This window comes from Thamnophis elegans, chromosome 11 (genome assembly GCF_009769535.1).
Source record: "Thamnophis elegans isolate rThaEle1 chromosome 11, rThaEle1.pri, whole genome shotgun sequence".
NCBI classification, from domain to species: domain Eukaryota; kingdom Metazoa; phylum Chordata; class Lepidosauria; order Squamata; family Colubridae; genus Thamnophis; species Thamnophis elegans.
This window is the reverse complement of record NC_045551.1, coordinates 47,503,125-47,519,958: the sequence shown is the minus strand read 5'-3', so window position 1 is coordinate 47,519,958 and position 16,834 is coordinate 47,503,125. Positions and strand designations below refer to the sequence as shown.

Here is a 16,834-nt window from a genome sequence, read left to right as displayed (position 1 = left end):
GTTCATGTTGTTGAATTGATTTTGTTCCTGGTAGGCTTCTATCATTTCCAGCTGTATAATTGATAGGCTCAGCAAAACTTTCTCCATACTGAGGACAGAAGTACTATTGCACAGTTGGTCAGAGAGATGGGTGGATTTTTTTTCCCAAATTATTTTCAATAATAACTCACCAGGTCTGCAAATTTCTACATAAGTGGAGCATAACTAATTGAGTGGATTTTTTAAAAAGTCTGGCTAATGCCAAATTGATAGATTGTCCTCTAAATCAACCAAGGAAAGGAAAAATGAATATTACTTGGCTTAATATCATGTGGAAATGTACATTGTCTATACTGTAAGGTTTTAAAATGCACAAATATCTTAAGATGACGGGAATATTGTCTAATCTCCCAAAGTTCCATTTGTCTTGCAGGATAAAGATGTCAAACATTCCAGCAGGTGTGTCTTTTGCCCTGAAGCTGTATAATTTCTCAGTGGATGAGGTTTCAGTAAAAATTCCATTGAGCCCAAATTGTTAACATGATGTTTCCTCTTATTGCTTGCAGATAAAGCATGAGGATTTTATGAGCATATAACAACAACAATTATAATGAATAATTCTGTGCTGTCACTTCTGTAGAAATGAGAGCCTATTTTATAGCACCTCATAAATATGCCACTGTTATATGTGCCTGGAAAATAAGGTTTTCATATGTGATGATTTCACTCAATAATAAGAGGATGGGGCATTCCAATGTTGACAGGATGGCTAATTCTATTCTATTCTGTTCTATTCTATCCTTCTACTCTACTCTACGCTACGCTACGCTACGCTACGCTACTCTACTCGTCTATTAGTTCTCAACTTACAACCACAATTGAGCCTGGAATCTTCTGGTCATTGAGTGAAATGGTGATTAAGTGTGATGCCATATGACTACTACTTACTCAACAGCCACAATCATGGTTCTCCCAGTTCATATTTAAGCAATTGTGTGGGAGTTGCTAAGTAAGGCCTGGAGGTGCTTCAGGTGGTAGAGGATACCATAGGAGGCAGACAGGACACAGGCTGGGGGACACAGGACAACTACTAGAGGGCTACTGTGCAGAAAGCTGACACAAGGGTTGCTACAGGTCAAGCTGAAGTATCTCAAGCTGACATTATACAACCACTTTCTTAAAATCAGCAGGATCCTTATTGGTACCCTTGTCTCACATGATCCCCAATGAGTAAATAATTTGCTGCTGGCATTTAATCCTTTGAACTGGTAGCCATTCTGTGATCAGGACATTGTAATGTATGGATAAAGCATCAAGGTCTCACAGCTTTGTGAAGTGAAGTGCCAGGTTTGAGGCCATATATCCTTATCTTAGTGGCTCAGTGGCTAAGATGCTGAGCTTGTCGATCAGAAAGGTCAGCAGTTCGAATCCCTAGCACCCATTAGTGAGTTCCCATTACTTGTCCCAGTTTCTGCCAACCTAGCAGTTCAAAACATGTAAAAGGCAGTAGAAAAATAGGGACCACCTTGGTGGGAGGTAACAGCATTCTGTGCACCTTTGGCATTTAGTCATGCTGCCCACAGTGACCATGGAGACGGTCTTCGGACAGCTCTGGCTCTTCGGCTTTGAAACTGAGATGAGCACTGCCCCCTAGAGTTGGGAACGACTAGCACATATGTGTGGGAGGAAAGCTTTACCTTTACTAATCAGGACATTATTTTAAAAAAATAAGTACTTGAAGAAAAAATAATCAATTTTTTAAAACATATATTTTAAGGCAAGCTTTTTGCACAGCTTTTTCAGAGGAAAGCATTTAGTCTTTTATACTGTATTTTGTAGAGTGCATTATACTCAGGTATAGACATTGCAGACCAGTTAAATATTAACCATGAATAGATAAAATTATATCCAATAAGTTACAGGTCAGTGAAAATCTATTCTAATTTAAATGAGCCTAAGTGGAGTCAGTGTGATAATGAGACAGGCTGGAAACTTTTGAAAATGTCAGAGGCCGACAATTGAATGATCTGTTTCTCCTCAGTTCTTTCCTAATTTGATAGAGTTGGGTATTGGCTCAGAAGTCAGGATGAAGGACACACACCCAGCCACATCCCCTCCCCACATCAGCAAACGAACTGTCAACTGACCCATGAACAAAATCAGGATTGAGCTGCCCTTTGAAATAAACCTATTTGAATGTTATTATCTCCAGAGCACCTTGTGTCTCTAATCTTGTGAAAGGTTAGTGTTACCATTCATCAGAGCAAGATTAGAAGCCCAGCTGATAGCTGTGTTTGATGATAACTGAATGCAGCAGTTGAGGCCAGAGAAGGCAACTCATTACATCAGTCATTAAGAAGAAGAAGCTTAGGTAAACAACAGATTTTTTTTTGGGGGAAAAAACCTCTCCAAACTCACCCTCTGGATCTCTGAATTTCCATGGCAACACCCCTACCCACCCACCCACCCAAAAAACAGAGATATATCCCTGGAGACATTAAACTTCTGCAATAGTTTACTAATCCAGAATATTACTCTTCTTTCCCAGTTAAAAGTGCACTGTTTATCAGGCCCAGAATTCTATGTCACCTGCTTGAAATGCTAGTAATTTAGGAGCAGTTGGCTGAGCATTCCAGTCTAGAGATAAAGCTCCAGAGGATTCACTTGGATCATACTGTATATCCCATTAGTACCAGGGCAAGAACAGAAAATCTGGAAAGAGATTCTTCTTACTTATTGCCTTTCTTGATTAAAATGTTGACCCTCCTAGGATCTCCTACACTTCCATGCTCCATAATTTCCACCTGTTTCTTGCAAAAAGAATAAAGCATTTTCCTACTACTACTTTTCTCTTTCTCTCTACTATGAGAAGGTAACCTCAGAAAAGCATATTTTCTCCAGGGTTATACTGCGGGAGGGGCCAGGGATAGGATTATCATGTCCTGATTGGTCCAGAGACAGTCATTTTTGTTTAGCTATGCCCCCCCTCTCTCTCTCCCTCCCTCCCTCTCTCCCTCTCCCTCTCTCCCTCCCTCTCTGGCCCCAGTTTTCAACTCAGTCCTGGTCCCAAGAGAGATTGTTATTCTTGACTCCTGACTGGATCCTATTCCTGGTTCTTCCTGGTTCTTTCTGAATAATTGGGATTTTTTTTCTAAATTTAATTCCTTCAATTGGCTTTCTTCCAAATTACCAAATTCATAGGCTGCTTGACTACTTCAGGGGGCCGTGTAGTGCTGGCCACTAACTAAATAAAACTAAATAAATCTAGAAGAATTTTCAAGTCTCTACATTTTCAATAAATGGTTACTCTGAAGACACCCAATGCTGGATAGACTGCACGCTTCACACTGTATGTTAATTACTAATATTGAAAACCTCACCTTTTTTGGGAGGGGGAGGATATCCAGCCCTCTGATAAAAAATTACATTGGACGAAAGTGTTAAAATAGAACATCTCTAATCTGCAATATGAATCAATTAACTAAAATTAAATAACATTATTATTGTCACTATTATTATAGAATCAATATTAATGCAATGAACACTTGTAAATATTCTGATTACTATTTCCTAAAATTATTTGTACCCAGACAGCACACTGTTAATTGAAAATTGAATTTTTATATGTTATAAAATAAAATAAAAACTTGATGGGGAAAAAAGAATTAACTGCAAATCTAAAATACACTATTTAAAAAACAAACAAACAAACAAAAAAAACAGAGAGGCAGTTATTAAAATATGCTAGGAAGTTGGCTGTTTGTTGCCTTGATCACTTCCTAGAACCCAAGAACATTTCTTTTAATTAGCCTTGGGTTTTTACATACATCACACCACTAGATCGTAGAAAAATAAGCACTGTGGTGGGGAGATTCTGCACAATTTGAATTGCTGTTTCCAGAGGAGTTTGTGGCATATGACAGTTTGAAAAACAAGACAATCAATTAGAAAATAGATCAGAAAACATTTTTGAATGTTTTTAAAGCATTTCTCTGGAATGCTTAATCCAATCTAACCATAGTTTTGCATATATTTAAATGAGAAGTACCACAACTTCTGTTATGGCCAGGGTAGGCAGCGGGGATTCGCAGGGGTTCAGGAGAACCTCTAGCTAAGATTCTGTGCAGTTTGGAGAGCCCCCAATTCCACTCCTGGCTGACCCCGCCTATCCCACCTTGCCCTTCCCAGGACTCGTCACACAGCCCGTTTTGGATGCAGGTATGTGCAGGGTGAGTATGGAGGCTCAGGGAGGGCAAAAACGGGCCTACTGGAAGTTTGGAAAGGCAGGAATGGCCTTCAGAGGGGCCTCCGGAGCCTGGGGGGGGGCATTTTTACCATCCCGGAGGCTCAAGGGAAGCCTCTGGAGCCCAAGGAGGGCAACACACACACACCGCCATGGTGCAAGAGGCCGACCAGGCCATGCCCACCATGGCCACACCAACCCAGCAACCAGGCAGAGAACCCCTTGCTAAAATTTTTGAAGCCCACCCCTGTTTATGGCTGCAGAGATTGTAGTCATTATGTGATGCAGCCAGGTGGTTGTTGCATGCTAACACAAATGGCTAAACCTGACTGTTTCCTGCAAATTCCCTTGAATGTTCCCTAAAAACATGGCACTTTGTGTGATCCGAGGTGGCGCAGTGGTTAAATGCAGCACTGCAGGCTACTGCTAGATCAGCAGTTCAGCGGTTCAAATCTCACCGGCTCAGGGTGGACTCAGCCTTCCATCCTTCGAGGTGGGTAAAATGAGGACCCGGATTGTTGGGGGCAATATGCTGACTCTCTGTAAACCGCTTAGAGAGGGCTGAAAGCCCTATGAAGCGGTATATAAGTCTACTGCTATTGAATTTTTCAAACAGAAATGTGGCTTGCATTTTTTAAAAAAAATGCTTAGCAGAGTATTCAGTGGCTGAGTCATGCTTGGGAATAGGGTAGTCACTAACAGTGTTACTGTTTCATCTGTCAAATTTGGCAAATATTTGCATTTAATCTGCATTCTCTATTTAAATACACAATAGTCTATGTAAATGAGATGGTTTGTGTGATGTGTTACTTTCACATGTTTAAAGTAAACAAGAGCTTAGGGGTAGAATAGCTAAATAAGAGATACATGCTTTTGACTACACACTGCTTTCCGATTACAGGTTTTAAGCATACTTTTCCCCCTCCTAATATCTGTAAAACAAATCTACCTTATTCTACTTCCCTTGCTTTTTTCATTTTTATAATAGATTAATATTCAGAAATATAATCTCTGACCTTATACTTCATTATTCTGTTTTATTGATCTAGAACAGGCGGCATCATAACATAATATTAATTAATTGGACATTATCACCATGGTTATCTCTGGGGTGAAGGGTTTCTACTAATTAAAATGCAGCTTTACTTGCTAGTTAAAAAGCAAATATGAATTAAGTACTATTTAGCTGTCTAAGAAAGTAACAGGTGCCTAATGAAATTATACCTGTATAACTAAAAGTGACAACTGTATTTTAGATACTAAACTAACTGAACAGTGTAATTTCATAATGAAGCCTAATATTATATTGCTTAATGGGAACACACACTTAATTATATGCTTGGTAAAAACAGCAGCACTTAACATTTATGGCCATGTAGGGGACAATAAAATTACTACATTCTGTTGATTTTTTTCTTCTTTTTTTTTTACTAATACAGAAACAAGTCTGCAATTAGTTGGCACTTAGTATTTTATAGGATTTGAGGCAAGAGGGTGAAGATGGGCTACAAGTTAACATTGCATGAATAGATACCATTTTTTTCTCAAGATTTATTTCACTGAACAAGCCAGTCATTAAGCAACAACTATTTGTAAATTTGTAAAGTGTATTTCTTGTTTTCCATTATCCTTTTGTGGTTACAGAAAAAGAAAGCTAGAGATGAGAGGGAGGGAGGGTAGAGAGAGAGGGAGGGAGGGAGGATTTAAGATGTATGTGTATAGGTGAGAAGCTGTGTGTGGGAATGTATAGCTGTTTGCAGGGGTGGGTTTGCTATGGGTCTGCTATGGGTTTGGCTGGATTTGGGAGAACCTATAGCTAATGGTTCCAAATTTCACCCTGGCTGGCCCCGCCCACTCCACCCCACTCCTCCCAGGAGTCTCCATGCAGCCTATTTTGGATGGGAGGTAAGTGCAGGACCCTTGCAGGGGCTCTGTGAGGGGAAAAAAATAGGCCTCCCAGAAGTTCTAGAAGGCTGGAAACGGGGGTTTCCACCTCCGGAGGGCCTCCGTAGTCTGAGGGAAGCAGTTTTCACCTTCCCAGAGGCTCAAGGAAAGCCTATGGAGCCTGTGGTAAGGTGAAAACAGCCTCCCTGCCATGGTGCAGAAAGCCAACTAGACCACGCCCACCATAGCCCCACCCACCCAGCACCTGGGCAGAGAACCCGTTGCTGAAATTTTTGAAGCCCACGCCTGGCTGTTTGTGAATATATATGCGGTATATAGAGAGCTATCTATACACAATCAAACACAGGGAGGGTGGGAGGGAGAGTGGGTGATATTTATAGGAGAGTAATTCTTATAGGATCTTTATATTCCACAGAATCACTCACAGCAGTCACAATCTTACCATCTTTGCTTAGACATTTCACAGAATTTAACGTGTGAAGACAAATGAGTATAGAATTGCTAACTGGATTTCCTTTCCTCCTTTTTTTTAATGTAATAAATTCAGATGAAAGGAACACAAACATAGCTGCTACACAAGCTTTTAAAGTGAATAAAACAGAATATAGATTATATGTAATCTGCTATGTATGTCAATAATGCTACATAGTACAACATAATTATGGAGCCATAATTATAAGACAAAAGGAAGTGGAACTTTATAGCAATCCCTGAGTTGACTCAGTTATGATGGTTTATTTTATGGTTCACATGTGTGGCTCCAGTTAAAAAAATCCAAATTATTAAATATTTACAAAAGGCAAACAGTTAAAATGTTTTCAAGGATCCTGGGTTGTTGTTGTTGTTGTTTTCAAACATCATCCTTAAATTAGTCTTTCCTAGTATTTTGAAAATGTAGGAATACATTGCAATAAATTGTCTGGCAGAAGAGGCGTTCCAGTCCAATGCATAAGAAGGGGAACAGATTTACAACCACTTCTTTGTGCAGATTTAAATTTGCAGAGTGGCCATGCACTACTGGATCTTTCATTTACTCTATGAATTATATATTTTTATCCTGACCTTGGGGGAACGTATTTGATATTTGTAGAAGCGGATGTTCAAAAGGTAGATATTTAAAATAAGGAAGTTTCCTATCTAATGAATGAAATGCATTGGTGGGCAAGGGTGGGAGCTGATTTTGGCTCCAGTTATGGTTGCCTTCAGCATGGCATCTGCCAACCAGCTTCTGGAAATTTTATATTTAAAAATATGATTATTAGAGGAAGTTCTAAACAGTTGCAGTTTTGATGACATTGGATAAAGTCCAAAGAGAAATTACTTTAGCTCTTAAGAAACTAGATCTTTAGCAGCTAACTGTGACACAATACATAAGTAGTGTGAACAGTTCCTCCGTTTTTGGCTGGTTGATGTAGGTATGCCATTATCTAAATAATTCCCTCATATTTAGCAATAGCAATAGCACTTAGACTTATATACCGCTTCATAGTGCTTTACAGCCGTCTTTAAGCAGTTTGCAGGGTCAGCATATTGTCCCCAACAATCTAGATCCTATCCTAGAAGGATAGAAGCTGAGTCTACCTTGAGGAAGTGAGAATCAAACTGCTAGCAGTCGGCAGTGAGTTAGCCTGCAGTACTGCATTGTAACCACTGCGCCACCACATCTTTATAGTTAGTACTCAATTGATTACTTATTATTACTCAAAATGCTAAAGGAGTGAATTATTCTACTTTCAGTATCTAAGGAATAAGAGTTACTCTACTTTCAGAGCTTAAACACTGAATCAGTCTTTGAAGTATAAATGAAACTTTTACAGCAGCCTCCTTAAAACATATTAGCATTTAAAGCTATGACTATTTGATTTTGTTATCTCATGAGGGAATCCAGCAGCTTCTATTTTAGTGTTTTCTAAGGAAACACTTTGCAGTTCAATCTAAGACTCTTTTGCAATATATACCAGTATTTACCTTCCCCAATAGGAGCAAAGCTAAGTATTGTAGAGTTATCAGATTTTTTTTAAAAAAATACAAGGTAAATATAATTATTATACTATACCATGCATCTTCCACACAGCAATCTATTAAAGCGAGAAGTTGTGCAATAACTGTTTTTATTGTTGAGACAATGTTGTTGGTATTCATGTGAAGAACATAAATCTAATCCGCTTAATCCAGTTTTCCCTTTACTTTGATCTTTAAGGATTAAAATCTTTAGAACAGTTTAGGTTTGTAAGGTCAATGATTTTATCTATTTAGGCGATTATTTTAGCTTTTGTTTAGTCCCTGGTGACACTTTGTTTATATTTGCAATCTTTTCCTGTTAGCATTGTGGATTTGTTTTGATTAATAACATTTATCATGTGAGCTGTGTCAAGCTTGGATAAATTATTATGGAACAGCTAAAAATTACACTATATTTTTTTACATAGGAGGCATTTTATAGCTGTTCGTGGCCCTATCTTCCTGAATTTATTGAATTCTTAATTCTCATTAGTGCATCTTAGATTCTAAGAATGTATTTCGTAGTTTAATTGTGTTTTATATGAAGTATTACTTCCTTTAAATGGCCTAAATATTAATATCATAATAATTATTAGATTAAATGTACCATAATCTGGGTTCTAATATTATTGGATTAAAAAAAGATGTTTCATTTTTAAATTTCTGTACACATGCATATTATAGATTTCTCTTGAATTTCCCTCTATTTTCCTTTTGTTCCAGATTAAGTTAAAAATCTCCACACCTTCCCCTTTTCCCCTCACCATTTAGGTTGCCTTTTCTGTTCTTACTACTCTTATTATTGCTGTTGTTGCTTTCAACCTCTACCCTCAAAATAATGCTATAGGGTACTCTACACCAGAACAACAAGACACAACAAGGACATTTTTTCCCGAATGCCATCACTCTGCTAAACAACTAATTCCCACAACACTGTCAAATTATTTACTAAGACTGTATTACTATTATTCTTCTCATCCTTCCTAGTTCCTATGTCTTCCCACCTAGACTATAAGCATGTTGCTTATATCTTTACAATTTATATTGTTTATTTGTTTCCTAGTGTGATTTGATTGCTTATTAGTAACCTATGACTATCACTAAGTGTTGCATCTTATAATTCTTACGATTCAATAGATTCTTCTATTTTATTTTCTTTATGCACACTGAGAGTATGTTCACCAAAGACAAATTCCTTGTGTGTCCAATCACACTTGGCCAATAAAGAATTCTATTCTGTTCTTTTCTATTTCCTCATCCGTATGCTTATTTCTTTCTTTCTTTCTTTCTTTCTTTCTTTCTTTGTGTAGAATTTTTCCGAGAGCTCCTGGAGAACGCAGAAAGATCCTTGAATGATATGTTTGTACGAACATACGGCATGTTGTAACATGCAGAATTCAGAAGTATTCCAGGACCTCTTCATAGAACTGAACGATATTACACAGGAGGCAATGTGAACTTGGAGGAGATGTTGAATGACTTCTGGGCCCGTCTATTAGAGCGAATGTTCCAGCTCATAAACCCCCACTATCATTTCTCTGAGGACTATCTAGAGTGTGTGAGCAAATACACAGACCAGCTTAAGCCTTTGAGATGTACCCAGAAACTCAAGGTTCAGGTGACGAGAGCTTTCATCGCGGCAAGGACCTTCGTTCAGGGGCTGACCGTGGGGAGAGAAGTTGCTAACAGGTATCTAAGGTAATCAAAATGATTTCTATTTCTTTTCTGTTGCTTCACCGGAGACTCAAGCTTCTATGCACTGTCATTTATGGTTTGCAGCTTTCCATCTATGTCACGTTCTAGCTAGCAGGGAAGTTTGTTGGGGTGTGAATAGCTATAGTAGGTTTCCTTTCCTTTGGACTGTGTCAAAAATGATAGCAGCACTGCCAAGCTTCTCGCTTAAGATAGGAATGGTGTGTCAATCTTCATTTGGTATTAGAAGGAGACCAGCCTGCTAGCCCTTCATCTCTTCATTATATATAAATACACAGAAAAAGTAGGAATCTATGGGACTTATTATTAGTACAGATACTTTGACAAATGGTAATGATGTATTGTACTTTTAATATTGCATGCAGCTAGCATGAAACGAAGTTGTACTGTCAAAAAGCCCAATTGTGATTTAAAATATGTCATAATAGATATCTCATAGTTGCTTCTTTTAAAATGTTCAAAGCTACACTGTGGTGATAAGATGGCAAAGTGGCAGTTTGCTTGTGCTCAGCTATTTATCACACTAAAAAGCCACAAGAAATGAAGGCTTTTCTTGGGCAAGCCCTGGTAGCCAAGGGCCTTCATTGTGAACTACATCATCATGGTTGGGCTTTCAGATATATTTTTTAAAATTATTTCCTGAAGGAAGGGAGGATCTGTTCTTCCCAGATATTGCTGATATAACTTCCCACATTCTTCATCGTGAACTATATCACTGAGTTCTCCTAAGAGGCGTAGTTCAATCATAACTAATGACTCAGATTTCTTCCATTCTTCATTAAGGTGCTCCAAGTGACAATATTTGTAATTGTAGCATAGCAATTATTAAAGGATGGAGTTTCTATCTCTTATAATTTAGTGCTAGTGATCAGAGATGGAAGTACCACAATTCTATATATGTGAATAGCAGGGCAGTCAAAACTCCCGGCCATGGGCCTGATGCCTCACATCTGGCCATGCCCATGCCTGATTTCACAAAGGGGAAAAGTCCTGATACATCATGTGAAGCCACCATGATGACGTGAGTTTGACACCCCTGGTGCATAGCTAATAAATAGATACTAACCCATGCGGATATGAGCACTCTATGGTTATAATCTGGCAGACCTAGTTTCTGTGTACAAGCAGTATTACCTTATGGATCGTATGAAGTATGTTTTTTCTCTCTTGGTATCTGCCCTCTGTGGCAACCTCCCACCGCATCTCCAAAATAAGGATGGCCCCAACCTTATTTTCAGAAGGCTGGGAAGAACTGTCTCTTCCCCTAGGTTTGGGGGCCAAGATGTTAGTATGTGGTTTGATTAGGATGTACCATATTTTTCAGAGTATAAGACGGACCTTTTTCCCTCAAAAAAGAGGCTGGAAATCTGGGTGCGTCTTATACACTGAATACAGCTTTTTTTGCCTCCTGAAACCCCGCCCCCTTTCAGAGAGCTCAGAGAGCTCCTGGGGGCTGGGGAGGGTAGAAATCTACTCCCCAGGAGCATTCTATAAGCTTTCTAAAGGCTATCCATGCCCCCTTTTTTTACAAAAAATGGGCCAGTTTTTGCTTGTTTTTTGGGGGGGGGGGTGCCCCTCCCAGAAGCACTCTGCAAGCCCCCTAAAGGCTATCCATGCCTTTTTTTGGGGGGAAAGGCTCATTTTGGGAGGTTTGCAGAGTGCAAAAACTTTTTTTTTTTATTTACCTCTTCAATTCCTTGGTGCGTCTTATACTCCAAAAAATATGGTATGTGTTTTGAGATTTTCAATTCTGATACCTCTGTTTTGATCTGACTGTTGTTGTTTTTTTCCCACAACCCAGAGTTTCACTGGATAGCTGAACAGGCATATAAAGCTAATGAATAAAAATATTCAAATAAAACTATGGTTGTCCATCTACCTAGCAGCCACACATTTCCACCTGCATGCTGCAGCAAGATCTGTTTGTTTCATTGCATGTACGAGTAAGAAGATCCTCTCCCACCTCCCCCACAATGTCACTGAGTGACAGTTTTGTCTAGAGGTTGCTACAGATGGGATATTTTGGTGAATAATTAGATAAACGTATTGGTTGAACAGTGTCTTGGATCCTGAACTGCAGTGGACATTTCAAAGAAATTGGGATATTTATGAAATTGGCTTTGTCCAAATTGTTATGTATTCTCACAGAGTCTGATGAGTTATTTTGGAAATGCATAGGCTAGATAAGATGCTGACAGTAGGATTGTGTATAAAAAAAAGCCAGCTAGCAGGAGAAGAGGAGTTACAACCAAATGCTCTAGATTCTAACCAAAGTATGAACTTTATCAATTTATACTGCTCAGTGTTTGTCAGGCCACAAAACTCAAAAAATACACATAGTGGTTTTTCCAAGCAGGCTTCTTTAGTGTTCTATTTCTACAGACAGAGTCTTGCCCAAATAAAGCATTCTACTATCTACATCAAGCATATACTCTGAGAACTGTTAGGGAAGCGCTGTCTTCACTCTTCTCTCACACAAGATATCTGGACTAAACTGCTTCTTATGGTACTCCTGTGGAATCCCTCCTGGGAATTCAGCCCTCTTCATTGTGTCACAGTTTTAGCAGTTTTTCTTTGGGGGAGGGATCTCTTTTCAATCATTTTGTATCTGTATAGCAGCAGCATCAAGAGAACTCAGGAATTTCAAGGATGACTGTGGAGAGTAACTCCTCAAAAAGTACTGCTGGTAACAACTCCACAACTGCAGGACCTCACAACCTTCCCCTGCATTTTTCCCCGGCTGCTTATAAGGAGATAAGTCACCAATATTCTCCCAAAGCCAGAACTTCCAGCATCAGCTATTTCCAGATTCCTAGAAATGGAGGCAGGGAGAGGGACAGTGCCCTGGCCATCATTACAGAGGTTAGTTGCTGCCTATTCGGCTGAACCGGTAGTGGTGATTTGGCCTGGGTCATAGAGCCAAGAGCAACCCAGGGATGTCACACCCCCTGAACTAGTTTCCCATTCTCTTCTGTTGTTGCCAGCATGTTCTGCATATGCGCAGAACAATTTTCAGTCAACTGTGCATGTGCGAGCAACATGCAATGGGCGCACACACTGCAAACCAGTACCAACCAGTAAAGCTTCATTACTACCTTGTTCCACATTTACTGAGTTTAAAGAGTAGTCCTGAGCTTGGCTTTTCATTCAGAAATAAAAAGTGAGAAGTTCTTTTTCTACCATTCAAGCAAGAGCTTAAAAATTGCATCTCACTGTGTATTTTGATACTCCCAATGACAGTGCTGCTCCATATTGGCAATGTTAAGATTTGTGGACTTCAATTCCCACAATTCCCCAACCAGCCATACTGGCTTCCCCATACTTTCCGATGCTGGCTGAGGAATTTTGAGAATTGAACTTGTCAAGGTGGAGAAACAGGTCTTGCCTTATATAACGTGCACAAGACTCATTAAACAAAATGAGAATACTGATATATATTAGTAATCAACTTCAAGAATGAAAATTTGCTTCTTACAGCATCTCCATCACATTTTCAAACTAATTATCCCAAAAACTCAAGAGGGAGAAAGAGAAGGAAGAAACAATGGAAACCTTTTTCTGCTTCCATTTTTCAAAAAAAAATCCTTGTAATGGATTGCACTGTCTCTGACATATTTCATTTTAATTTTTTTTCCACCTTCTCTCCAGCTATAGCAAGAAATAAATTCATTATCTCAGAAGCATAATGTTGCTGCAGATTTCATCCAATTCTATCCACTGTTCTTCTGAGCAAAATGTAAACACTTCTTTTCATACTTCTATCTTAAGTTGCATTTTTTGTCAGCCGTCATCATCCACCCAGGGCTGTGCCTGCAGATATAATTTAATTATTCAGATCTCTTCAAAGGCAAAAATGTTAGTTATTTTTATTTCCCCATCACAGTAAATCACAAGAAGCTTCAGATTTTTCTGCAGAAAAATTCTAATCAATCCACTTCAAAGCCATTGTCTTGTGAGATGGCCAAGATAAGAAATGTCACCTTTTACTGATGACTTACACCATTGCCTTTCAATGGATATGTGAATGGTCCCTCCACATAATAATGTATGTAAATCTGGATCAAATAACTTCTTACTCAGATTGGTTATCCTAAATAGAAATAGCACTTAGACTTCTATACCACTTCATAGTATTTTACAGACCTCTCTAAGCAATTTACAGAGTCAATATATTGGCCCCAACAATCTGGATCCTCACTTTACCAATCTCGGAAGGCTGAAAAGCTGTGTCAACCTTGAGTCGGTGAGAATCGAACTGCCGAACTGCTGGCAGTCAGCAGACGTAGCCTGCAGTACTGCCTTATAACCACTGTGCCACCACGGCTCTTATGTTCACAGGGCCCAAATGGAGGCATTTATCCTTAATGCAACATTTTGTAGATTTGCACAGCATAGGGAATATTGTGCCTCCTGCTTTCAAAAAGATTCCATTTTCCATTTTTCTTTTTGCCGAGAGGTCTAAAATGAGATTATAAAAATGGAAATCTGATTAAATAATTTATATTCATATCAGAGGGCATAAAGTTGAGAAGTAAAAATATGCCAAGAATTTAAAATAAGTCCATTGTTATATTCCACCACCTAGTCTTTCTCTCAAGGGCCTATCATTTTATAGATGGATTTCAATCATAATAAAGTAGGAAAGTGGATTATTTAGAGATATCCTAATTAGGCAACATTCAGCAGAATGCCCTTTTCTTCTAGTGTTTTTTTTTCCATCAGATTCTTCCTCTTGTGCTTTGAGAATTTTGCAACAACCCATAATTATGGCATGTCTTTAATGCAGATAACTATAGTTGTTTTGGGAAATGCCATAGATTGGTAATGTCCATACAATATATTATATTCACCCATATAATTTTTATAGGTGCATATACTGGAATTGAAGTAATGTCAAAACCCGTGCTATTTATTATATTTTAACCTTTACTTAAGGTGGCTCAGTGGCTAAGACACTGAGCTTGTTGATCAGAAAGGTCAGCAGTTCAGCAATTCGAATCCCTAGCGCCGCGTAATGGAGAGAGCTCCTGTTACTTGTCCCACCTTCTGCCAACCTAGCAGTTCAAAAGCATGTAAAAAAAAGTGCAAGTAGAAAAATAGGAACCACCTTTGGTAGGAAGGTAACAGCGTTCCTTGTGCCTTTGCCATTTAGTCATGCCAGCCATATGACCACGGAGACATCTTTGGACAGTGCTGGCTCTTTGGCTTTGAAATGGAAATGAGCACCGCCCCCTAGAGTCAGGAACGACTAGCACATATGTGTGAGGGAATCTTTGCCTTACCTTAACCTTTACTTATATTTTTTAAATGGCATTGTACCTTTTCAATGATTATGTGTCAGATTATGATTTACAACCTACTTCGTCATCTTTTCATTAAAGATACGTGGGTTTAAATTCCTACTCAGTTATAAATTGTATTGCAAAAAAGAGTAGCTTTCAAGTAGTGAAGTTGATGCAACAAAATTATCCAATTCATATTTTGCCAGATTTAAAAATGCAGCTTTTCATCAGACCAGATTTATTGCAATGTGCAATAAACATTTGATACTGACAACAAATACTGCTCTTGAAGAAAAGAAATAAAAATTACACAAAGACTGTTGAGATTCAGATTCAAATTAAATTGATGTTCAAGAAGATACAAGTGGGTATCCAGGATATTTCAGTAATCCTTAACCACATGATGATGTAGTAGATTTCCAATAAAAAAGATTAGAATTATTTATTGTCCAAGTGTGATTGGACACCCAAGGAATTTGTCTTTGGTGCATATGCTCTCAGTGTACAGAGAAGAAAGGAAAAAAAAAAGAAAGAAAAGAAGAAAGACAAAAAAAGAAAGAAAAAGAAGAAAGAAAAAACACATTCATCAAGAATTATAAGATACAACACTTAATGATAGTCATAGGTTATTAATAAGCAATCAAATCATACTAGGAAACAAACAGAACAATATAAAGTAAAAATACAAGCAACATGGTTATAGTCATAAGTGGGAGGAGATAGGTAATAAGAAGAGTGAGAATAATAGTATTACAGTAAATAGTTTGACAGTATCATTGGAATTAGTTGTTTAGCAAAGTGATGGCATTCGGGGAAAACTGTCCTTGTGTCTAGTTGTAAAAAAAAAAAAGATTACATACATAAATAATAAGACACTAAGAAAGATCACTGCCCCAGTTGAAAAAGTATGAATATATAGATTTACTTAAAATGGGGAAAAACGAGTGAGCTGGAATTGAACAGTTGTCCTTTTCCATTATGTCAAAAAATAAAATAGCAAACATCTCACATATCTCCAATGTATTGCATCATGCAACACAGATATCAGATATTGCGTTAGAAAATAGTTAAACAAAGATTTAATTAGTTGATTCAAGATATTTTGGTTTTGCCTTCAAGTATGTGTTCTTGTCAAGATTTCACAAGTGTTTTGCCATTACCTCCTTCCTAGAGCTTGAGAGATTGACTGGCTGAAGGTCATGTCATCAACCTGGCTTCATGCCTAAAGCAAAATTAATATCTCAATCACCAGCTTCAATGTTCAATCATTTTGGTTAAGTTAATCTCCAAAAGAATAGCATTTGTTTTGCGAAGCTCTGATTTATCTGCAATTTTAAATTTATGAAGTAATGTACATCATTTTTCAGGGTATGTTATTATTTGGTATGTCCAAAATAGTTTAGGAATTGCTGTCATGCTGAGATTTATCATTTTTATACCATTGAGGTTTTTATGATCCATTGAGGGTTTGGTTCTTCCCCCTCTTCCCCTCTCTTTACACACTATTACATTTTTTTTCCTGGAAATAGTCACAAACATTTATAGCTAGTTAGGAATGAACAGTTTATATTATGCATATAAACATTTATAAATCTTTGCTGATATCTTGGCTAGAAAATGAAAGAGTATCACTTTTATTCTTCATTGGTCAAAGTAGTCACTGTTTTCCAATAAGACAAATCCTTGATATTTGTATACATTGCTACATAAA

At 38.1% G+C, this 16,834-nt stretch overlaps 1 protein-coding gene across 1 annotated transcript in view; it reads left to right on the top strand.

Moving 5' to 3' along the window:
• The window catches only part of GPC6 (glypican 6), a 934,808-nt gene that overhangs the window by 453,925 nt on the left and 464,049 nt on the right, over positions 1–16,834 (top strand). The window contains 3 exon segments of the mRNA XM_032226094.1: positions 9,439–9,512; positions 9,514–9,556; positions 9,559–9,817. Of these exon segments, the coding sequence (XP_032081985.1) occupies positions 9,439–9,512; positions 9,514–9,556; positions 9,559–9,817 (376 nt within the window).